Source organism: Lepisma saccharinum, chromosome 2 (genome assembly GCF_977018435.1).
Source record: "Lepisma saccharinum chromosome 2, izLepSacc3.1, whole genome shotgun sequence".
NCBI classification, from domain to species: Eukaryota; Metazoa; Arthropoda; class Insecta; order Zygentoma; family Lepismatidae; genus Lepisma; species Lepisma saccharinum.
The window spans coordinates 46,446,117-46,472,808 of record NC_139230.1 but is presented as its reverse complement, the minus strand read 5'-3'; the positions used below and the strand labels follow the sequence as shown (position 1 = coordinate 46,472,808).

The 26,692-nt window shown below is 35.0% G+C and overlaps 1 protein-coding gene across 1 annotated transcript in view; it reads right to left on the bottom strand.

The window, feature by feature from the left end:
* Positions 1-26,692, bottom strand: part of LOC145981992 (uncharacterized) — a 114,616-nt gene that overhangs the window by 27,858 nt on the left and 60,066 nt on the right. Inside the window, exons 7-10 of the mRNA XM_083115526.1 lie at positions 25,993-26,061; positions 22,275-22,418; positions 16,069-16,276; positions 10,265-10,725 (exon numbers count right to left, since the gene is read on the bottom strand). Of these exons, the coding sequence (XP_082971652.1) occupies positions 10,265-10,725; positions 16,069-16,276; positions 22,275-22,418; positions 25,993-26,061 (882 nt within the window). The remainder of the gene's footprint in view (positions 1-10,264; positions 10,726-16,068; positions 16,277-22,274; positions 22,419-25,992; positions 26,062-26,692) is intronic.

The window sequence follows — 26,692 nt, the reverse complement described above, 5'->3', positions numbered from 1 at the left end:
CCAACATAATTTCGTAAGACGTTGGACTTAGAAAAAATCCATGCGACAGATTTTTTTAACATGACTGTACCTTTCAAAGTACTGTGCAATGCTCAAAACTTTATATATTTTCGAATGTACAGCATGTAATGATAGAATCACTAGAAGATCCTTTTTTTTATTTGTTTTTGTGTATGTTCAATGTTGTTCTTTTTTAGTGACAGCTATACTTCTTTTTTATGCAGTTTCCAATGTAACTTGCTGTAGGGTTGGCCTACGTGATGGTGAAAGCCAGCATGTAGAAGGCAGTTAGTTTTAAATTCTTGTCCTTTCAAACCTGAAGGGGGTGGAAACGTCCAGTTGACTGTCTTTTTTTCGAATCGTCTATATAAGGGAACCGATTGAGTAACGGGGGTTGACATTCTTACATTTTTTGGGCAAGAGGGGAGACCTTTGGAAGGTTCTCTTGGTGCTGGAAAGTGGCTGTGGCTAGTCTCGAGGGTTAGCAGTCACAGTTGAACCATTTTTTCATAGAAAAGTCGTTTGGTGTCAAGCCAACCCTTAGTTTTCAGTGGACATTGTTATTGTTCTTAGAAAAACATTGTATCTGGGGGATTAAGGGACGCATTTCTTTTTTTAACATGTAACTGTACTGTTAAATATATTTAGCTGAACTATTCATAATTATGGGTCTCCGTTCAGACTTGACAGCAATTTACTCCAGGTGTACTACTACCGAGCGTAGTGTTTCCAACCTCACAAAAGTTTATCTGGTTTTAATTTCAACATGCAGAATCACAAATATTCTCCAATATTATTCCTTATACTATTCAAGTTTTGCCTTTTGTTATGTTTATATGTTGGTTGAATAGCAAGAAAGTAAATCGTATACCACTGTGTTTCTTGTCTAGAAAAGGAACCTGTAATAAAGTTGGCTACTCTGCTGGTGCTCAAGAACTACATTGCCACATCACCGATTTCTGGACATTGAAAAATTTCAGGACTGTCAGGTAATCTTTGAAGAAGTGTACATTTTGCTAGTTTTATTTTGGGCTAGGCTAAAAAAGAAAAAAAAAACACTATGGCATACCATTGCATACTGTCAGAAAAAAGCAAGTTTGCAATCTATACAGTCATGCATATTTAGTTTATGATGAAAACACAAAATGTGAAATAACACATTCTAATGTTAATTTTTAATATTTCTGAAAGGTGAGAGGTGCATTTTCCTACCCTGTCTTGTCACGAAATGATGCAAAAGTAACTGTAAAATGTGAAACAGACAAACATGAAATTTAGAGTTTATTTACCAATGCAACACACACTTAAATTATTTGAGTAACAAGAATGTACCCCTTTATACAGGAATAAACTCTGATAACTACATAATGTGCTATTAGAAGGGTTATTTTTATTTTATAATAAGTGCAGTTTTAAAATCAAATTTAGGATTATGTTCACAATTTTAAAACCAAAATGTCACTTTTTATACCACTTTTGATCCATTATTTCACCGCTATAATACCAAAATTTAATTTATTTACTGCTTTTGAACCTGAAATTGACTGCTTTTGTACCAAAATTTTGAATATTTATTTACCAAAAATATGTACCTCTAGCAATCGGATATGCTGGTGATTCTTCATGCCTGTTCATTACCAACAGAAAATTTGAAATTAAATTAATAAATTACAAAATGAAACTCACCAGGGCAAAGAACTTGCTTCCATTTATCATTGTTTCCCTGCCAAAAACAAGCTGTTTATAGTGTCGACTATTTTGTGAAAACAAAATTCCCTGACTTTTCCAGGCCAAGTCATTAGGGCAATTAACGAACATGTATGTACAGTAGCAGTGATTAGGGGAGTGTGGAGGGATTGTCCTACTTTTTGCCCCAATAGTATGGTCTTTTAATGCTATCCCTTATCTACCAAGAAAAAATTAACTGTCCTTGCCCCAAACACCAAAGTTTTGGCAGCCAGTCAAAGGTGATATGTACAAGAAAATCAGAGCACTTAGATGAAAATTCACACTTAAGTCACAATCAAGTTTAAAAGCGTAAACTGACTTTTCTAGAATAAAATTAGCTTCGACATTCTAGGATTAATGCAGGTAAAACAAATGATAGAAACAGATAAGTAGGACTTCAGACTGGAAGGAAATAATGACAAAAGTAACTGTTTAGTTATTGGCTGTTTTTGGTTGGACAGAGAGAAGCACATTAGTTAGGGTGGAGTAAAAAAATGAAAGTTGGGTACTTTAAATGAAATAGCATGTAAAACTTGTCCTGGTTATGCCTGCCACCATTTAAAAAAGAAGAAATTTTCAGAAATGAAAACCTATCTTTGTGTGAACTGTAAGTAACCATTGTGGGTTATTGAATTAAAAATTTCAACTTTCATTTTTTCACCCCACCAGTTTCAGTGGTGAGTTTTTATGTGATACCTCCTACATACTGACTAATGTTCATAACTAGTGTAAATAATACATAATTATAGCAAAATTTAGTAATATTTTTTACCCCCGATAAGTATATACCAAAACTAAATCCCTTTTCCTAAAGTAATGAACATAGTCTCTAGAATAAGGATAGCCAGATAATTGATCATAGGTTATCAGTAGCTCGTGAATGGTCAGCTACACACTACACAGATAGATCCTGGCAGCAATCTTGAAGAGACACTTTTGCAAAGTTATGTCTTTATGTAGATTCTACTCGCTTGACAGGTGGAATCTTGACAAAATGATACTTAATCTTGACATTGAAGATTACTCATGCACCAATAAAAATAACATTTTAAGCAAAGTTGAAAAAGAGAATCTTATGTGCCAGTTACATTCATTTGTCTTACTGTATCAAATGAAGGGCTCCGGTGTAAAACATGGTAAGTGACATTTTGGTCATTTCGGAGTTCATTAAGATAAATTGTTTTAAGTTGTATTTACCAATTTCAGAAAGCTTCACTAAATCCAATGCAAATTGCATGACATGGTAATTTCACTCACAAAATGATCAAAATGTCACTTACCATGTTTCACACCCGAGCCCTTCAAATATTGGTATCTCAATAACAACCACAGGCATTAAGAACAAATTTTCATGCAATGAAGAATCAAAATAACAAATTGATTCGATACACCTATCGGGCTGCGGGAGAGAAGACATCAACCTAAAATTATCTACAATTACATCAGAAGTTAGTAAATGAGAAGATCTAAAAGTTTTCCAAGATCCTGCAATTAGAGTTTAATGTGGCACATCTTTAATGCCCCATCCATCTATTAAAGAATAATTTCATTACACGTTCAAGTTCTTATGAACCAAGAAACTATTTTTAATATTTCTATTTATTCCATGGATTGTGCTATGCATTTTCAAATGTGGAAAGTAGTTCCATGGCTTGGGAGTTTGGCGATCTCTGCTCTAGACTAACTATAGATAACAATTAGGTTTGGTTTGGTTTGATTTACTTTATTTTACTTCACGTTTTGTGCCTTTTGGCTAATTTGCGAAGATGGGGATGAGTGATGAAATTGATGAATGGACATTCGCAAAGAACCAAGCCCGAGTGGGATTTGAACCCGGGACCCTTGGCATCGCAACGCGATGTGCTAACCACTAGGCCACAGGGTCCGGCAGATAACAATTAGGGTTGAGTCAATACTGCCGCTGCTGTATCTGTACTGAAATATCAGTTGGAATTTATTCACCAATACCACACACTATTTGCAGGATCTCACCAAATGCAGAGCAATGTTCTCATGGAATCTAATTATCATGGGAATTATACAAAATTTTCAGTTTTGCACCAGTATTGTATGAAAAAGGATTTTCTAGCTAATTTGCAGCTATTTTAAAATTCCATTATAGTTTTGAATATTGCAATGCAGTTGGTCACCAGCCCTGGAAACATATTTAAAATGAGAAACAGACAAGCAAATAGATATGTGACCCTTGCTGAAAGAGAAATGCTACAACATCCTGGGTTATGAGCAAACAGGAACATTTTAAGTCCCTCAGTTGTGCTTCATTGGGACTCATTCATCAATCATAAGATTTTACCTGAGCTTTGTATATTTTGCTTTGGATTCCATGCAATTTTCCAGTTCTCAGGTGTGTGAGAATCCTAAAATGTCTCTAATTGTAAAAATTTCAATTCTAATTGTTATATAAATAAAAGTTAAAATGACCATAGAACTGTAAATTAAGAAAGATTTCAAAGTAATCAAAATCTTATATAAAAACAATTTACAGAGTCCAAACCTACTGATAAGCAAAAGGTATGGCATCAGACAGCATTTGTTATGGACCAAGATCTTTGTTTAACACGGAGATAGAAACTACAAGCTCCAATGTAAGGCATGCTTTGTCATTGAATGAATACCACCTGCTGCAGCCAACATCCAAACTTTTAAACAATCTCTATTCTACAAGGTCTGAAAAAACACATTTTTTCCCAGAAAAATAGTAAATTTCCCAGACTTGTCACTGCAATCATGTCCATGTTTCCTGGGGTGGAAAGGGCAACCCTTTCCAAAGACACCCAAATATCAACCTCACTTCCACAGATTGAACCATGATATTCCAGGCTAGCGAGGTTCTGGCATCTGAACCCATGGCCAGTACAATCCTCTATAGGACATGTGTTGTATCCTGTCCATATGTGTTTGTGATTGTCCATTCATCTATTTTATCATTATTCATCCCCATCTTCAATTAGCCAAAAGTGGCAGAAACATGAAGTAAAATAAATCAATTCATTCATTCCTTCAAGTCCATGTTTCTTGAAATCCTGAGAACGTATCACTGCACAAAAAAACACTTTTTTGCAACAATTATAATTTTTTGATGTTATTGCATTTGCAAAAAATCAAGGTCCTTAGAAATGGCACATTAATTTTTACCTCCATATATTCACTTTTTTGTAACATGCAAATAGAGATTAAGTAGTAATGTGGAGGAAGAAAAAATGTGGGTATAAAACACAATAAAGTCAGGAAGGTGCAAAATGCATATTATTTATAAACATGTATGTATTTAAAACTCTTGATTGGCAAGTGCCGTCATAAAAAATTCAACATCTAAAATACATACAACTTGTAAGCTTTCGCTTTTTCAGGTACTCATGACAAAATAATGAACAAATAGAGAAAATCTCTCAACTTTGGCTTCTTTACATTTAGTAATCACAGACAAAATTCAAATTAGTAACAGAAACATCAAAATAGATTTCTTCATAAGGAACTATGTATCTCCTACACAGGAACTTGCACCGTATAATTACGTAAAAATTTTAAATGAAAACAAACCACTACAGAAGTTTGAAATAACACACATAGTTTTAACATACAAGTAGAAAATTCTGTGCAGTAACAATTGCCTTATCAATTTGTGTTGCAGCGGAGAGCTACATGTAGGCATCCTGGTCATACAACCCTCACCATTCAATACTAACATAACTTCAGTTCTACTGGTTACTCATCCAGTATTCACTCATCTAAAGTATCTTCTGTATACACACAGAAACGAATTATATTAACTATAATTACAAAAATACAAGAAACTTTTTTAAAAAACTCTCACAATTAAAAAAAATGCAGTTTTCAATATTATTTGTACCAGCATAGGAAAAATACATACATTATTTCCTTGTTTACAAAATTTGACAAATTAAATAATCACTGCAGTACAGTAAATATTACTCTCGAAGTTGCCCACCATCTACACTTACATCTGCAATGCAAATGTACAGATAAGTAGAAAGTGAATACAAGAATGCAAAACAACAAAATCACAAAGAGTACTTTGGTAGGAATGGAGATCCAAGTTTAGACCAAGTGAAGTTACAAATAGACAACTAACTCTTTTGCTTGCTTCCTTAAAAATTATCCTACACTTGGATCATGGTTGCTGTATTTATGTTCTAATGTTCAATATATTTAGCCTGCAGCACGAAGTCCTGGCAAAAGACCATACAAATACAAATATGTTTTTCTTTATGTGAACATAACTTGCATTCCTGCAAGCAGATTGTTTGATACATCATTTCTCGCTGCTGCAATTTGGAGGCAGTTCAATCTAAACAATGCAACTTGAACTGTTGGTGTGATGTGATGGAGATTGAATGAGGATAAAAGCTGAATGGATTTATGCCATTCAGTGATTGGATAAATGCAATGTAATCTTTCCTGGATCCAGGAGAAATGAAGGGCAGAAAATTATGTACTAACTCCCCTAACACGACTTAAAAATAAACTTAAATCACAGAAAAAAAAAATCATCCTTGCCTGGAACTCTTCAATATCCGATCTTTCATTCATGAACACAATATGTAAGTGCAAACAAGATCATCCTGATAATCCAACATCGATCATTGAAAACTAAAACACTCCAATAATACTGGCTAGGTGAATGTTTCTCTCCTATTACATAAACTGAATTCTGTACATACATAAATGTACAAACTATAATAAACAATACAAAATTGTAGAAAATCTCTGTAACACTGCAACATGGTATATGTGGTGTCTCTTACTTATCTTCTTTGTGCACACAAATTCCACTATGATCAGTAAAATTTGCAGTTTTTCTTAATAATACACTACTGTCATATCCAAGAACTCCATATTGTCAACTTACTTCTGCAATGAAAAAGCACAGATAAATTAAAGACTGAATAGAAAAATGCAAAAAAACAAAATCATATAAAGAGCACTTTGGTTGGGATGGAGAACCAAGTTTAGATCAAGTACACTTACAGATAGAAAACTCTTTTGCATTTTAAGAAACCTACACTCTGATCTTGGTTGCTGTATTTTGTGTTCTAATGTTCAACATATTTAGCCTGCAGCACAAAGTCCTGGCAAAAGGCCTCGTACAAATACAAACATGTTCTTTATGTGAATGTTATGCCTGACATAACTTGCATTCCCAGCATGTACCTGCAAGAAGGTTGTTTTGCTCTTAGGTGCTACATCATTTTCTCACCACCGCAATTTAGACAATGCAACTTGAACTGCTGGTGTTTGAATGAGGATAAAAGCTGAATGGATTTACCCCATTGCATGTTTGGAAAATTGCAATGCAATCTGTTCTGCATCCAGGAGAAATGAAGGGCAGAAAATTATGTACTTTCTCCCACCTCCATTCATTTTTCAGCAAAGCTGCCATCCCTCCCCTAACACGACTTAAAAAGAAACTTAAATCACAGAAAAAATAATCATCTTTGCCTGGAACTCTTCAATATCTGTGATCTTTCACTCATGAACAATTTCAAAACAATATGTAAGTGCAAACAAGTTTCTTTCTCCTCTAAGCTGTATAAATTGACACTTGAGAAAAAAGATAAAGGTAGAAACTGCATAATGTGCTTACTGAAATTTGATCAAGTCCATGTAAATGACCCAGCCAAGAAGTTATAAAAATTTTCTCCTGTGGGAGATTAGTAATCAATGAGCATTCATTTCACATTCTTGAAGGCCTCATAGAATCATAACTTACACAGGTTATCTACCAAAATAAGAAATCCAAAAATTCTTGACATTTTCACTACCTTTTTTTTTCTAACCCCCCCCCCCCCTTTCTTAACATTTATTTAATCACCCACTACTCAGGTATAGTTGCAAGATTAAGAAAATATATATTTTTATTCAATGAAAAACTCATACCACAAGGCCAGTTATGATGAAAACTGAAGCTGTACTTTAACAAGAAATTTAGACTGGCTTTAATTATTAATGCATGTAAAAATTAATGCTTCGGACTTCATCCTAGATAGGGAGTGGCCACATTTCTTATTTTTTTTTTACAGAACTTCACGATTACAAGAATGTAATTCTTAAGAAACAAAGTGAACAAATCTTACACACAACTCACTTCAATTTCAGATTTCCAAATATTCAATTTTATTAAATCCCAGTACAGGAACAATGAAAGTTCACTATACTGAATAATAATAATAATAATAATAATTTAAAAAAAACAATTTTTTGACCAAAAGCATAATTTCTGGACTTTTTCATGACTTTCTTGACCTATCTGTTGATTTCTTGACATTCTTGACTGGTCAACACCCTGTTACAAGAGTAAGGCAGCTAGAATTGCAGCAAATACCTGTTCCAAATGACTCAACAGAACCTAGGGCAGGCTTGAGGAAATTGTTTACACTTGTAGAGGTCAGTGGGCATTCCATGCAGTGTGAACTTCCCACCTGCATGTTGCATTTCCAGGCCAGCAAGCAACAGAAAAGAAATGTGGGAGCTCTTTGCATTGAGAGGTACAAAAATACCATGGGGATAATGGAGGCACTGTCAGTTTCTTTTGCCCTATTTACAATACCACATTGTTACAAATCGGATAAAGGGAGGTTTCCCCCTGCAGGAACATGGACAAAGCTTACTGCCTGGTTCACTCAGTTTGCCTGCTCTGCATTTCAAAAGTGCATACAAATGAGCTCTAACATACATATGCAGGCTGACCAGGTCTCACCCAGAGAGAGGCAGAGAAGGGAACATGCAGACAACAGAGTGCTTATACATGTGTCTGTCTACATACTCATTCTCCTTGCTTAAACTGTCTTACCTTTAATTATTTTCTAATTTTAATTTAAAAATTTGGGTGCGTCAGCACTTAGGCTATTTTGCACCCATCACTTTATATGGGGTCCAGCCCTTTACCTGAACTAAAATGTAACTAATAACATAACTATAACATTGGAAGACTGAAATATTCTGACTTAGGTTAACAGAAGTAAAATAAACATAATTGTAATGTCATTTTGTAACTAAAATATTAAAATATTCTGACTTCAGTTAAAAGCTGAGGCTGTAAAGAGGCACTCGGCACACACAAGGACAAGACACACAAAATTATACTGCCCATAGTGCCAGTCGCCAGAGCCTCGTTCATCTCTAAACTCAGGCCAGGGTGTACTATGTGGAAGTGAGGTTGACAATTGGGTGTACAACATGGAAGGTCACCCCTGTCTTAACTTTAAAATTAAAAGGTATCCATATTTTGATCTATGCATACTGAAATATGTTGAATATCCTTTTTCACTGACCATGGAATGTAAATTGCTTTCAAATATATGGCACTTAAAATTATCCAATACCAGATCATTGAGGTTTCCCTTATCATTTCATTACAAGTCACGATTTATCTTTTCAGTCTGTCATGCAATACACATTTTCAATATACAGGATGTCATTAAAATGGCCTGTGTGTGTTGTTTTGGCACTACGAAAGTTAAAAAAAACAACTGTTTTTGCCAGCTGCATGCTGGCAACCCAATGTAAAATGAAATCGCATTAGTAACATGTTTCCTGTTGTGAAACAGCATGTGCCACTGTTGCAAGGAACACACATATTCTGTGAAATATGACACACTACCAACCACACTATGTGATGTAAAACATACCAGGGAACATGTTGAGTAACCCAAAGGAAAGCCTACCTGATGGCATAGTGGTAACTTCGCCTTGTAATAAAGGGCTCCCTGGTTCAATACCAGGTTGAGAGATAAAATCTGATACAACCAATTTTTAGGTGCCCAAGAATAAGCACTAACAAAATTTTTAAAAAAAACTTTTAATATTCGAAGGCTTCCCTTCCCCCTCTCCCTCCAACAGCAAATTATGGTTCCAACATTAGACATGCTTAGTTTATTTTTCTTGTACTTCAGCCTTAGTTTTCATCACTTTCTTTTCCATACATTATTTTTTTCTCCATAGTTTTTAAATTTGTTGCTTTATTTCACTTTGGATTTCTTTGTTCCTTTGAGCTTTGGTTTAAGTCCACTTTATGCACAGATCATCCAATCAAGACTGGACCTACAGTTTAAAGTGGAATCAGAACCACTATGTCACTCAAACGGGTATCAAACCTGGGACCCTTTCATTACAAGGCAAAGTTACCACTGTGCCATTGGGGAGGCTTTCCTTTGGGTTACTCAACATGTTTCCTGATATGTTTTACAGCACATAATGTTGTTGGTAGCATTTCATTTTCCCCAGAATATGCATGTTCCTTGTAACAGTGGCACATGCTGTTTCACAACAGGAAACTACATTACCAATGCGATTTAATGTTACATTGGGTTGCCAGCATGAAGGTGGCAAAACAAGGTTTTTGAATGTCCGTAATGTTGAAACGATGCACCAATGACAAAAATGTTACTGATAAAAGTGTTGTTTTCATGTCCTCTATACATTCCTGTGGTCCCTTGGTGCCATTTTAATGACACCCTGTATGAAATGCACAAAACTACTAACTTATGTATCTTACCTTGTGGAAATGCTTTCCTGGTGGATGTGGCACACTTGGCCTAGGTTCAAAGCTTCTAGGAAGCCTATTCTCAAAGGGTGAAAAGGTAGGTGTCTCCATTACCACGGTTGGCCCTGGTCGCATCAAAACTGGAGGCCAATAACACGGCACAAGAGGGTTCATAGCTGCAAGTGGAGGACTCGAAGCTGCAATTGGAGGACTCGAAGCTGCAATTGGAGGACTCGAAGCTGCGATTGGAGGACTCGAAGCTGCGATTGGAGGACTCGAAGCTGCAATTGGAGGACTCGAAGCTGCAATTGGAGGACTCGAAGCTGCAATTGGAGGACTCGAAGCTGCAATTGGAGGACTCAAAGCTGCAATTGGAGGACTCAAAGCTGGCAAAGGCTGTAAAGGGCCCAGCAACTGTACTTGTGGAGGATTATTTACAGAAATACCAGCGACTCTAGACAACCAGTATATTACTGTAAGGAAGAAAAAATAACAATTAAAAAAAAAAAGTTTTGAGACAATCACTACACATTTATTTTATTGAGTGTTGAACCCTGAGGTTGATAAAGCTCAAGTTCTCTTCCCTTTGAAATATTTACCTTTCCTTGTCATTTCCATCGACAGAAACAGTGGTATGCCCCTACCCTCCCTTGGCTCATATCTCTAAAGTAAATGGACACTAGATCCATAAAATTGGTATAATTTAGAACTGATTATCTAAAAATTGCTCATCCACAACCAAACTATGCTCTCTTTTGAATTTGATTTTTAAAGTTGGGGTGCATCAGCACTTATGCTATTTTGCACGTGTCACATGATACAGACTCCAGCCTCTTACCATAAATAAAATAACATAACTGTAATGTCGTGTAACTAAAATAGTAAAATATTTCAACTTTGGTTAAAAGCTGAGGCTGTAAAGAGGCACTCAGCACATATAAGGACAAAAACAGGACATCACACAGAATTATACTGACCATATGGCCAGATGCCAGAGCCTCGTTAGTCTGTGAAATGCAGTCCAGGCTGTACTACATGGAATTGAGGTTGGCAATTGGGTGTACATGGAAGGTCACCCCTTACACCCCTAACTATGCTCTCTTAGCTGTTCAGTTACCAGGACAAAATTGTTCAGCATGTGGAATGCTTTATTTCTGTCACACTGTGTTCCTGTGCAGTGTGAATCATTAATAGCATTTTGTATCAGATTAGCACTGAAAAAATGGGTGTATGTTGTGCACTTACACCCCCTCCCTGAATTTTTGCCACAAAAAACTGTAGTGTGTGCTTTATAAATATTAATATAAATTCAATGGGATTTGAATTAAAAAAAGTTGCAATTTTTCACTTCTATGGTATTCAGACAGAACACATGCATAATTCCCGGAGCCAATAATTCAGAATTCCTGGTGAGTAGCCACCCTGCTATACATATATACACAGGAGTACACAAAACTCAAAATTAGGGATGGGCCGATATTAAATTTTGGCTCATACTGATAAAGTACAGATACAAAATTTACCGATGCCGATAACCGATCCGATATAAAATTAGAAACGGTCCATGAAGAACCTGAAAGGATCATTGACCTCCTTAATAAATGTGTGTTTCAAGGTGACTGCAGTGAAAAATAAATTGCATATAAGACATTTACTTTTTTAGAAAGTATGGCATGGAGATTATCCATAAAAATTACAACAAAATGGCAGAATTTTTGCAATAAATTATCAGATATTTATCGACATATTGGATCGGTAAAATAATCGGTAATTTTACCGATATGCCTATATCGGCCGATACCGATAGAGTACCGATTAATCGGTCCCATCCCTACTAAAAATAATTCAGAGGCAATCACCTTTTTCTCAAGAGCCAGTGTTTCTTTTTTAAATATTATTTATTTTTCAAATATGGTCTAAGAAAGCCATAAATTCAACTAAGATAAAGCTACACATGTTGAAATGTCACCGTAAAACATCTAACTTACTAATATAATATTGGATTAAAGGTAATTAATTCTTACACCAGACTGGCCTTCCTACACAATTCTATATACATGGCTCTACTGGCAACAGCACGATTAACTATGTAGTACATTCTACAATTATACATACTGTAGCCTATCATTGCAGATTTTAAAATTCGGCTAGCAATAATGTAAATATTTATAATGCCATGTTTATTATTCTGATTTAATGATAAGGAAAACATATACGGTATTAATTACATAAAAAAGGTAACTGTACTCTACATAAAATAGGTAACTGTACTCATTACTAAAAAAAAGGTAACTGTACTCATTACTAAAAAAATAAGGTAACTATACTCATTGCTTAAAAAAGGGTAACAAATTTCCACAAGCGAACTCTAAAATTTTATTTTTAATTAGAGCTTAATTTTTAAAATGCAGCACACTGTATTTTTCCACTACTTATTTTACGCACACACATACACACACACACACACACATATATATACATATACATACAGGGTTAGTCAAAAAGAAGGAGCAGATTTCAGAATGTTATTTCCAACAAACAATACACAACAGAAACATAATCCACACATCAATGGATAGATTAAGCTTCAAAGATTTGTTGTACGACAATTGGTTTTGTTCATGTACTAACTATGATTTTTCTTTTCTCATTGTGTGTAAATGACAATGGCACAAGAAAAGTTGTTTTGTGTGCTGCAACTTGCAAAGTGTGAATCCATTGTGCAACTTGAATTCCACTGTAGATTCAACAAACAGCCCCACCTTCATTAGAAATTTTCAAACTTTGAAATTTCCTCTATCCATTGCACTTGCACAATGGATTCACACTTTGCAAATTGTACCACACAATGCAACTTTTGCTGTGGCATCATCATTTCCTGCAATGAGAAAAAGTCATTGTTAGTGCATGAACAAAATCAACATATTGTACAACAAAACTTTGAACCTTAATCTATCGAATGATGTGTAAATTATAATTCTGTCATGCATGGTTTGTTGGAAATAACATTTTGAAATCTGCTCCATTTTTGACTAACCCTATATACCGTGCGTTCATTTCGATCTGCAGCCGAGAGATCGGGAGAAGCGTGGCGGGCGGCGCTGATGGAGATGCCGACATTTGCGGCCTGTAATGCCCGCTTATTTTTATAGACATATGCAGACATTTATATAAATATTGCAAAACGATCACTAACCTGTGTTATAACATGCAAAAGTTCTTCTGTAATTCATCCAAGTTCTGCTCTTATATGCACAAATAAATACGCTTTAGAAACGATGTTAAGAGCCACAGATAATAAAACATTTTAATCATAGTTTTGACCAGTAACGTCCTGCTTAAGTTTATATCCTTGAAAGAGTTTTGTGCCGATGGGGATCGTTTGGAGGTTTTGAATGTGCAACACTGTATCAAGATTACGCTGTAGAAGAAACCGTTAAAAGTCAATAGTGTTCGTGAGCTTCCTTGCAATCCGAAATCTCCGAGCTCGAGTTTTTTGTTCCTTCGCGACTAGATGAAGACAGAGTTGTAAATATAGTGGCGAGCAATGTAAACCAAGAGCGTGTTAATTTCGTACTGTGCACAAGAGTGTTATTCTTGGTTACTTGCAGTTACTTGTTTGTGTTATTGTAGTGTGTATGTGTGACGTGTCAGTGAGACGATTGGAATGCCAGCCGCAAGATTCACGTTAGAACAAAGATTTTTTTATGTGTGACACGTACCTACGTGAAAACAAACTCGTGTCGAGACGTGTGTAGGTAATTTGTACAGAAATTCCCATGCGTTTCAACTCCACACAGAGATACGGTTAGACATCTTGTCCTTAAATTACGAGAAACTGTATCGTTAAATTTTAACCCTTAACAGGAAGTATGATTTTTTATTACATAATTGGAAGTATGTGTCTGACAGACACGGAACGCCGAAACTTTTGTTTCCTTGCAAAGTATTACATAGATTTATTCTTATAACTAATATTATAAAATTTATTTCAAAATACATACACAACGCAAGTGCTACGTAAGAAAAAATAACTATTATTGAGAAAAACTTTTCTTTTTTTATGAAAATGCAACTTTGTTTGTCTCCTTCCGTGTTTCTCTTGTTTCAGAGTCGTCAAATCAGAGGGAGAGTAACAAAATTTAGAAACGCTTCACTGACACGGCTGATCTAAATATGGGTCTACCCATAGAATCAGTAGAAAATAGGAAAACCATATCCTCATGTCCAGACTTACAAATTGATGTAAGCATAAAAAGAGCTAAAAGTGCCTTTATTTCACACTTATGAGTTGGTCTGTAATTGCTCTTTTGATGCTCTTTGACGAAATACTAGCTTCGATATTACGACAATCTTCATCATCAGTGGAAGAACCATATGTCACAAGAATGAACATGGAGTCCACATCGGAATCATCATCAGAAAATAGATCTTCCATCTCCTCTTCTAGCCCGTCTTCTTCTTCCATTTCTTCCCACATTTTTGAAACCTTGGCACAAAAATTGGGTTCACCCACTTTCGCTACATCGCTTAGTTTCTTTTTCCTAGATGTAGAAGGTCCTTCCTCCATTATAACTAAGTTCTAATCATCAACATCAATAATACTTGTGTGCAAGAAAACTCCACTACTGGAAGTATGTGTCCAAGGGACATGCAAAAAAACTTACGTTATTGGAAGTATGTGCCTCTCAGACACGGTAGGTTACAAAAAAGCTCTTATCAGCTAACACACAAGCGCGACCGACAACAATGAATCACACCACCAAACTAAGAAAAAAAAATTATGAAGGTATTGAGGAGCTCGCTTCACAGAAACATACAGGGATGCCAGCACAACGAGAAAAAAAACCATGCGTGTCTGTCAGACACATACTTCCAGTAAAGGGTTAAAACACCTAAGCAAAAATGACGGATTCTAAGCAAAACTCGATGATATTGGTGCAGCGTTAGAACGTTCTCCAAACAAATCTCTACGCCGTGTTTCACAAGAGATGGGCGTGTCAAAATCATCGGCACATACAGTCACTAAGCTACTAAAATTAAAACCATACCCTTATAACACAGGTTAGTGCTCGTTTTGCAATATTTATATAAATGTCTGCATATGTCCATAAAAATAAGCGGGCATTTCAGGCCGCAAATGTCGGCATCTCCGTCAGTGCCGCCCGTCACGCTTCTCCCGATCTCTCGGCTGCAGATCGAAATGGACGCACGGTATACATAGTGGATGAAAGAAAGGAGGGCGACAAGGGATATATATAATACTGTAATTTAGTTAAAAAATTATGCCAATTTGTTTGTAACATTTCCAGTTACATACAAGTACTTTATCAATACCACCAACATGAAACAAAAGAAAATATTAGGGACGGGCTGATATGAAATTTTGGTAGATACAGGAAAAGTGCTGATATGAAAGCTATAACACTAACTGATACTGATAACAGATATTCTACAGATCCTATATAAAAATTCAAATGGTCCTTGAAGAACCTGAATGGTTCATTGACCTTAATAAATGTGTTTCCAGGTGACTGTAATGCTGCTGCATATTTAGACACTTTTTTCAAAATTGGGGCATGCAGATTATCCATAAAAATTATAACAAAATGGTACAGTTTTGTAGTAAATTTACAGATATGTATAGATATATCAGATTGGTAAAATAATCTGCAATTTTTCCAATAAACTGATACACTGATATGCCTACATGGGAAGACACCAATGGAGTAAACAATTAATCTGTCACATCCCTAGAATATATCACTGCATAAAGAGTTTTGAAGTGACCAATCTGGAAATACAATTTCACTCACCGTTGTCCTTTACTTGGATCTCCTGTTTTTGATCGGTCACTGTCTGCTCCAATTCCCGTATCCCATTTCTCTGCAGTGTGTCAGACATTTGTAGCTCCCCCAATGTTTTGTTCTTCTCATCCAGTTCCCTGCTCATGTTGAAAAACACGTTCTGGAATCTATTGAGTTCTTCACGCACCTCTAAGTCACTTGTCTCATGATGTTCAGCCTAAGATAGTGCAAAAATTACACATAGTACAACAAAAATAGAGAATATTGAATACATAATCAGTAAACCAATTTATTTTAGTACTGCCAATTAGCATGTATCTTTTACGCTCTGCATTCTATGCAGTTGTACTTTGAGACAATTATCATAAAGGTGCATTTATTTAGAATTTAAAAGGGCATTTCAGGGGCTCAAACCCAAAGGTTTCACTTTCATCCAACTTAAAACAAATACTAGATGTTAAGGAATAACAACAGTCAGAAGAGAAGATCATCATGGCACAAAAAGAAGGGGAAGACTTTCAGGTGTACACAAAACTTTATGAGAAATTGAAAGCAATTTTAAGGAATCTTTCAAGATTTATTTGACAATGCTCTGTCCTAAATGAAGTTCACATAATACTAAATTGTCGAAGTCATTCTTCAGGCCATCACATTAACATTCTAAAAGTTGGAAAATATCCCATGCCAACATCACTTATATTTAAGGAAAAAAAGGTAAGAATTAATGAAATTTGTTGAATTTCAGTTCGTGAACTTCTGTTAGCATAATCGTTGATATATTTGGCTGTTATGTAAATATTTCTCTAAAAACATATGAAGAAATCTTTTTAAAAAATACCAAAATTATTTCTGGTTTCACTAAATTTCTTTAAATACAAGTGTAATCCAGAGGTCACTATTTTTTTTTTTAGCACAGCAGAAAAAGTGTTTCATTCACAAAACTAAGTATGTTTTACAAAGTTTTCTCCTTGTGCATCAAAGAACTATTGCTGGAGCACAATGATTGAATTGGTGTAAAAGAAGGTTCATTTTCCCAACAGGAGAAAAATTCCAGTAGAATTCACGCATAATTCCTGGAGCGAATAATTCACACATAAATCCCAGAATTCCCAGTGAGTAGCCACCATGAGAAAGGTCTCGGATGGTGCTTCTGGATGATCCCATGTAAATATCTATCAATCTTTCCAAATCGTAGCTTTCTACCTTTTTAGGTTAATCATTATGATGAGGATGAAGCAGACAGAAGAACAACAAAATATCCATGTTTCAACAGGATTCAATCCCAGAACCCTTTGAGCAAGATGGCACTTGCTACATACATTTGCAAGGTCTTTCAATTTATATACAGTGGAACCCTAATTTTTACATTTCCCTGCATTGAACATTCAGTCTTTGTGATTACATATAAAGCAATAGGTTACAACATTTTAATGTGTTTTATATTTTTCTGTACTTTAAAGTTTTCTTCCACCGGCTCATTTCTAAACTTTTTGGTGTACATACTTCACTTTGTATAAAAAGGCTGAGAATTGGTTACAAAGTGAGTACCTACCCCTCATTGAGCACATGCAATGTATAAAGTGGACTTAAAAACACATTTAAACTCATGTGAATAAACAACAGCACATTCTAAAAATGGAGCGCATGTTGTTTTAGCTTATGTGATTACATTTTCATATTGCACGGATCTGCAAAAAAAAAAAAAAAAAAAAAAAATGAAATTTGAAATGTGGAGCTACAGGAGAATGTTGAAGGTCAAAGAATAAGAAACAAAGAAGTTTTGAAATGTGCACATAGCAAGAGAAGCCTGTGGAGAATGATCAAGATAAAATTTAGGATGGTAGGTGATATCCTGAGACAAGGAATAATGAGGGCCTGCTTGGAGGAAGAATTAGAGGAGAAAAACCATATCAGTAGGCCCAATATGGAGTTTATTTAGAGGCAAGCACATTTCGCTTTCGACTGTAGCACGAAAAGTAAAATTACATGTGGTAATGTTACCTTCTCATGGTTTTGAAATGTGTGAGGTACATTTTCCAACAAAACTGCAAAACACAAAATTAGGTATCAAACATAAAAAAAAAAGGTAAAGTGTTCCCCTGTGCTTAGCACCACGCCATGAAGACGTATAGGGGGTGTGGGGTAACGCCCCACACTTTCTTGATCCGGTCGTGAGTGGGAATGATGTGATCAGCATCACGCCCCTGGCCGCCTTTACCCCCCAGGGTTTCCCCCAGGTACCCATGTTATTCGACGCTGGGTGGGCACCGGGGCCGCTTCCATCGTTAGAAAAGTTCCCGGATTTGAACCGGCCAGGGATTGAACCCGGGACCTTTAGAATGGTAGTCAGACGCGTTACCGACTGAAAATTTCAAACATGGAATTTTGAATTTATTTACCAACACAATGCTTTCTGAAGTTGCAATTATCCCAAGATAAAACAAACATTTCCCATCTAATACCACATTTTTGTAGTTATCAGAGCACTAAGTGTATTCCTGTGAAGAGGAGTCCATTTTCGCTTGTCAAATATTTACAACAGAATTCATCAATTTTTCAGGAATTTCATAACTTGCATGATAATTCGGACTTCAGAATGTAAATAGACTAAATTTCATGTTTACTTGACATTCTGCAGTTCAGTTCACATCATTTTGTGACAAAACATGGCTGCAAAATGCACCTCAAACTTTCAGAAACATGGAAAATGAACATTACAGTGTGTTATGTAACATTTTGTGTTTCCATCAAAAAAGAAATATGCATTACTTGATTGATCACTAAAATTTTGTATAACTCTCAAGAGCATACCATTATTGGTGTAGCCTCTAATTCCTGCACATCTTAAATACTTAAATACTGTTAAATTTGCTGATAATATTTACAATTTACCATATCGGTAAACATGGTAATATCTGGTAGTGGTATCTAATTTCTAGCCACTGTGTTACTGTTCTTATGAATATGTACACATAATCTATATCATCTTTGTTGTGATTTTGGTTTTGCTTTAAATATGTATAGACAATCATGAGATGAAATTGATGAAACAATAAACACAATGAAGCATCAATACTCTGGCCATAGCACAAGTTCAAAAGATTCAGCAGTGCGATCGTGAACTGAGAATTCATTGCATTCTAACACCAAGCCCACAATAAATTAATCTTTGGCAGGCGGAGCATCATACTAATATATTCCCGTTGCATCTGGCACCTTTTCAAGTGTGCGTTTTTCAAACTTTCCATGTAATAAAAAAAAAAAAATTGTAGCTGAAAAATGTAGAGATGAAATTGTTTTGTTTTCTTTCTTAAAGACAGCTTTTAGCAGAGGTAAGATTTATTCATTGTGCCTCCCAATAATTAGTATTAAAGGAAAAGATGCAGTGGTTGAGCAGTTACCTTTCATCTTCAATTTATACCATTATAAAAAAAAGGGAAACAAAGGGCTTTTTCAAACAATGCTTGTTTTGTAATTCGAGTGTGTAATACCTTTGGAGGTATAGAGGAGAAGGTCTAAATTTGGGCGAAAATTTAAATATGGGTTTTGGAGTTATCAGCGCTTCCCGGGTGCTGCAACCTGGCAGAGGCTATGGGAACTGGTTATCTGTCAAGGACAAAGGTTGCAGCGCCAATCTGCAAGAAAGAGAAAGTGCTGGTTAGTTTCGGCCTTGGACGCTGTGACCTCCGAAAACTTTTTGCAGGTATGTTTTAACTCAGCATTTTCTGAATTCTCATCTGCTTTGTATAGGTTATGATATTAGCGGCATATAAAACAAATATGGGCTTTTATAATGCCATGATTTCTTTGTGAAATATGTACCACAGAGAGCAAAAATAAATTGACATGAGGTTTAATGCTGAGATCACATTTCCAACAAATATTTGTGTTTGTCTTAATTTCGATTTTTCCCATTCCGCGTGATTTTCAAAACAACAGATTATTCATAAATATGAATTTTATAATGTTTAAACGATAAATTACTTTTTTAAAAAAATTCAATTGCTTTTTGTGATATTGCCACTAGTAGACCACATTTAGACCACAATTTTGAAATACATCATTTTACCATTTTTTTGGAAATTGCATTTTTTAAAAAAAAAAATGGAGACCTTCTATACTTTAGCATGCTATTACCAGGTGTGCCGCTTAATAATTCTTAATTTCGTCACTGCATGGCGCTGGAAGCAAGGGTTGGTGCACAGTCTCAACTGTTGGGTTTGTGTGGTAAACATGTCGACCTTCAAACCAAACAAGGAGTTTTTCTTGTTCAATCAAAAGAAAAATGTGAGTGAAAGCCATCGTATCCTTGTAGAAATGTATGGTGACAATGTCCTAATGCAAGATGCGTGTGTGCATTGGTTTCGATGATTCAAAAGTGGTGATTTCGACTTGAAAGACAAAGATCGCCTGGGGCAGCTAAAAAAATTCCAAGATGCCGAATTCCAAGCACTGTTGTACGAAGACAATATGCAAAGGCAACAACAACTGGCACAGACGTTAAATGTCACCAAACCATATCTGATCGTCTTCATGCCATGGGAAAGATCCAGGTTGCGCGACAAGACACGGAAAAGTGATTTTGCAGCACAACAACGCCTCATCACACACAGCAAAAGGCATCACACACACCATTTCTGCACTTGGCTGGGAATTCTTGCCCCACCCGCCATATGCACCAGACTTAGCCCCTTCGGACTACCACTTGTTTTCATCAATGTCTCACTCACTTTCCCAGCAACACTTCAACAATTATGAAGATGTCGAACAATGGCTAGTTGACTGGATCACCTCAAGATGTGAACGATTTTTCTGGTAGGGCATCCACAATTTGACTGACAGATGAGCAAAATGTATAGCTAGCGATGGCGCATACTTTGAATAAAGCATTTGCTACCTTTCTCCTCAGATACACTTGTTTTCTTTCGGATCAATTAAGAATTATTAACCGGCACACCTGGTACATTTGAGTACATATTTCATAGATATGCATTTTAAAGGCAGGTGCTTAATATATTATTGTTTCTTCTCCGAAAATGACAAAATAAAAAGGGGGGGGCCCATATTTAGACCTTTTCCTCTACTAATGAATAGGGGCATCCATATTTAGTTTTTGACGAAAAACGAAATGTCAAAACACACATTGCAGTGTTAATTTTTCATGTTTTTGAAAGGTGTGAAATGTTACCATAATGCGAAATAAACTGCAAAATGAGAATAAACTCTTAAACAAGAAATTTGGGGTTTATTTACTGATGCGACACCTTCTGAGGTCTGATTTATCCTGTGACTTATGCAATTCACGGAAAATTTATTACTTCTGCAGTTAATATTGGAGAAGCAAAAATGGGCTCCTTTACACAGAAATAAACTTAATACCTTGATAACTAAATAAATATGCTATGAGAAGTGAAATGTTAATTTTGTGTAGTAAGTATAGTTTTTAAATCAAATTTAAGGTTATATTCACAATTTTAAAACCAAAATGTCTTTTTATATACCACTTTTCATGTGATTTTTCACCGATATAACACTGAAATTTTATTTAATTTACCACTTTTGAACCCAAAATTGACTCTGCTTTTGTACGGAAATTTTGCTTTTTATTTACCAAAATTATGTGCCTCTACTAATGAACAAAAAAAGACAGAACTGAAATATAATGTATACTAGTTATCAAGAAATGGCACATTAATTGCTGCCGTGTGCTACCACGTGGTCCAGGCAAATTTGTGGAATTTAAAATTTTTAAGATGCAGTAGTTTAGAAGTTATAGGATAGCCATTTTTAAAATCTATCCCATAATAATATGGGGCTTTTTCAAACTTCACTTGTTAATAATAGTTAACGATGGATATATTCTTTTTAATTCGAGTATGTCATACCTTCACATGTACACTAAACATAAAAAAAAAGACAGAACTGAAATATCATGTACAGTTTTCAAGAAATAATGCATTAATTACTGCTGTGCCCTGCTGGTTGAAATCAACTATCCATCCTCAACGGAAAAACAGGTGTGGTTTCAAATTCAACTAACTGGACACTAAAGGCTAATTGTTTAGGAAAATGAAACATATGGTTTCATTACGAAACTACATGCTGTTATATCTGATCAGAACATTATCAGAATTGGTAATTTTTTTAATAACAATAATAATGTAACTACATTCACACTATTTAGGTCTAGGATATATCTGAATCACAATGCTTACAGCTCTATTTTGAGATCTCACTTCCTCCTGCAACTGAAAAATTATTTTATTGGCCTTAACCAAATCAAGACCAAGACTACGAATCTCTTCCACTTTGCAGACAACCTCATGTTCTCTTGCATACAACTTTTCTTCAAGCTTTACCTAAAAAAATAAAATGCCATTATTCCTTTATCTAAATTTCATCAGCTTACTTCCAGGAAATAGATTTTTAAAGTACATGAATATTATTATGAGAACTTATTTTTGTTGAGAAAATTGTTATTACATTTTCTTTCCATTATGCAAGCAATAAAATATTTATGAAGACAATGTACTTATATTGGGACTTATATGTTTTCAGCCATCTTCATTCGAAAATGCCTATACAGTAAATGGGACATGTCAAAAGACAATCTATTATGATTTACTTTTATTAACAAATTTGTCATTTGAATCATCATAGTCTGCAAAACCAATGGTTGGCAGATATGTTATTTTTAAACTATTATTCCACAATCTGCTTTGATGGCCTGTAAAATTTTGTACATGATATCAATTTGTCCTCCATTTTGGCTACTGACACTTTAGAAATACATTATCCAGGCACGGAACAAAATTACAAAAGTAGATGCTTGAATTGATCTAAAAGGAGTGAACAACAAAAATTTAAATCTGCCGGTGTCTTTGTGTATGCATCTTAAAAACTGTAATTGTAAAATGCCTAAAGATGTATCCTGTAGGAAAATGAAGAACCTGAAAACATAGATTTCAAGAAAATTAAATTAAATACCCCAAAAATCTCAGATTGCTCAAATTCCTGCAAAAATCAAGGGTGACAACATATGATTCATGTTAACTCAGTTCTATTTGTAAATTAACTGAGATATCTTAACCTAATTTTGGAGAGAGTATAAGAGTTTGGGTCTAAAGAAATATCAGACTGACTTGCAAAGCAACTTATTTACTTATGCACACAATTTCCAAAAATATAAAAATCTGTTGGTAAATTATATTTAATTGCAACAGGTCGAGCTAAAACAATTGATGTATTAATATAGTATTGCCAACAAGCATTTCTTGGGAACTTGTTGCTCAACCAACTTAATTGAACTTCTAAAAGTAAGTTTAGCAGATAAAATGAGTAACTCATTTACATGTATTCATTAATATTTCTTGAGAAAACAATGTTTCTAGCTGCAAGCAATGCAAGGAGCAAGTGTAGCAGCAATTATTTACAAAGGAAAAGCAACAATCAAACTGCTTCCAAACTCAGTCAGGGTGACCGGTCCAAATGACAGCTCTAAGCAAGTGAAATTAGTTGGTTTCAGCAGGAAATAAAAGTGGAAATGGGCTTAGGTCTTTCCTTCAAATGTAAATAATTTTATTTAAAAAATCAGATAGGACAAATTGCATTTTACACAGAAGTACATAATTACACTTCTTCATACAAAAAAAAATACAATTTTTACCCAAATTTGGACTTCTTTTTCTCTAATATGCAGTACCTATACTCATAAATCTAGCTTCAGAATACATAGAAATTACAAATATCTTACATCAGACAGAGCATTCAAAAACTTCCATAGACTCTCCAAGCTTTAGAAAATTGCTAGTAGGGTATTTAAATGGGTTAATGAGAATAATGTTACTTGCAATTGAGTTGCAGATGTCCTGGATCTGAAGGCACCTGATACAGAAACATACCAGGTGTTCAAGAAATAATTGAGGGGTTACAAAAATTTATTGCAAGTAAACTATTGAACTTACATTAATGAAACCAGTCCAGAATAAACGAGGAACGCGAACAGTTTTATTTGACACTTATAAATGTTCAATGTGAGCAGCACGAGTGACACATCACACATCAACACGACAGTCTACTTCTTGCCACACTGTCATCAACATGAGCCTGTCAAGTTTCTATCACTGTGATGATATGCTCACTTACATCTGTGATATCATGCGACACATTGCACAAAATACTATGAATGACGTGGGTGATTCGAGTGTCACCTAGATTCAGGGATATGAACTCTCAGCTTAATAAAACAACACACAAACTGTTTGTGTTCCTCGATTGTTTTGGACTGGTTTCATTAACGTAAGTTCAATGGACTCCATTAGTGGTGATGTCACAGCAGACTAAAAACCAGGATTTGAGTCTACACAATGAGAAAACATGTTTTCTTCCAATTCAAATCAATGCTATTTTCCTTTGGAAGGGGTAGCTTTGATTATTGTGACAGCAGTTATGAAACAAAATTATGATGTGTGTCATACATCACTGTAAAGATGAGATTTCGAAGAATATGACTATATATCACACATACCTTACAGAGAATAAGGTAAAGAATAACCAGAGTAAGAAAATCATGCATTTTTATACAAAAGTTTGACATTCCAGTTCCGAGCACAACTGAAGCTCACTTGATCTCAAGTCAGCCATGCTGTCGCTATGGATGATGGGAAACCAGTAGCCTCAGGTGATTGAACCAATGGCGCCTATTGGCTGAGATTTCTCTTGGAGCATTCACTTTACTTGATTTCCTACTCAATTTATTCTTTACATTCTCATCTGTAAGGTATATGTTATATATAGACATATTGTCCGAAATCTAATCTTTACATTGATGTATGATGCACATCACAATTTTGTTTCGTAACTGCTGTCATGATTCTTACAAGTTACCCATTGCAATGGGAAACTCAATGTATTTGTATATGAATAAAAGTATGTGTTTATTTGTTTAGACTGAGTCCCAGCCTGTCGTCTGCTGTGACATATCACTAACGGAGTCCATAGTTCACTTGCAATAATTTTTTGTAACTCCTCAATTATTTCTGAAACACCTGGTATTGCTGATAACACAAGTGGTTTTGCACCATCACATGAAGTCTGAAAAAGCCATTCTTTTGCTGACCTCCATTGTGAAGTCTTTAGCACAGCATGCTACAATACCAGGGGTTCTGGGTTCGAACCACAGCCTGGACATGGGTGTTCTCAATGGTTGTTCTTCATCAATTTAATTAATTCTTCACTCATCCACATTGTCATGATTAACCAAAAGTGGCAGAAAAGAAACCTAAAATAATCAAATCAACTAATCAATGTTCTTCTTAAAGGTTTGTATAACCACTTTTTATAGATGCAAAATAATCAACCCCGTTATTTTTAGTGGTTTTTATTTTATTTTATTTGCGACATTTCGTTCTGTTTTTCCAGAATATTTTCAAGCTACACCAAGATATACATATAACACTACACTTCTGAGGAATGAATAATGAATTATCATTATCTTGGTGTAGCTTGAAAAAGTTCTGGGAAACCAGAATGAAACGTCGCAGATAAAATAAAATAAAAAGCACTAAAAATAACTGTATAGATTATTTTGCATCAACCAATCAATGAAAAATACTCTCTTTACAACTGAAGAATTTGGACTTATAAAATGTAAGGACCTCAACAAATACAAATATATATTTATTTTCTAAAATTTGGGGATGGTCATTACACATCCACAAAGAGTAGTCTCTTGTCATGTTTCCCTTCAAATTTGATCCATTCAGTGTCCATGGGGCTTACGATAGAAGTGAAATTCCAGAAATTGTTTCTGTAGCTGGCAATACTGCCGCTATAAGATATATCCATCATACCTACTTGAAGGGTTAACATTTCTACTCATACAGCAAACCCACTCCCCCATACACCTAGAGAGAGAAAAACCCAAATACTTACCACAGTTTGCATCGATTCACGATATTTAGCTCTCAAAGCATAAAAATTCCTATCCTGATCATCCAGTAACTTTAAACAAAAAGAAAAATAGTTAAATTACAAGAACATGTAGCAATTTTCAAGAAAGAAAAATTAATAAAACATCTCCTAAAAATGCCTCTACTAAATAAATTTATTTGCTACAATTTCTTAAGACACTGTATTACATGGTTGGAAACACTACCAGAAGGAAGTTCCAAAGTTTAGAAAGTAAGGATACAATTTTGTACTCAGGAGAAAATTGCTGTTTTGGAATAATTAAAATATACCCTAAAATTCTTAAAATTTAATGTTGCTTTTTCAAAGTTCTGTCGGATAATGATAAAAACTAGGGATGGGCAGATATATGTAATTTTGGCCGATACCGATAAAGTAACAATATAAAATTTACCGATACCGATATTCTACATATCAGATATAAAATTAGAAATGGTCTATGAAGAACATGAAAGGTTCATTGACCTCCTTAATAAATGTGTGTTTCAAGATGACTGCAGTGAAAAGGAAATTGCATATTTAGACATTTACTTTTTTAGAAATTATGGAGATTATCCATAAAAATTACAACAAAATTGCAGAATTTTGCACTAAATTATCAGATATTTATTGATATGTCGGATCGGTAAAATAATAATAATCGCTAATTTTACTGATAAACAGA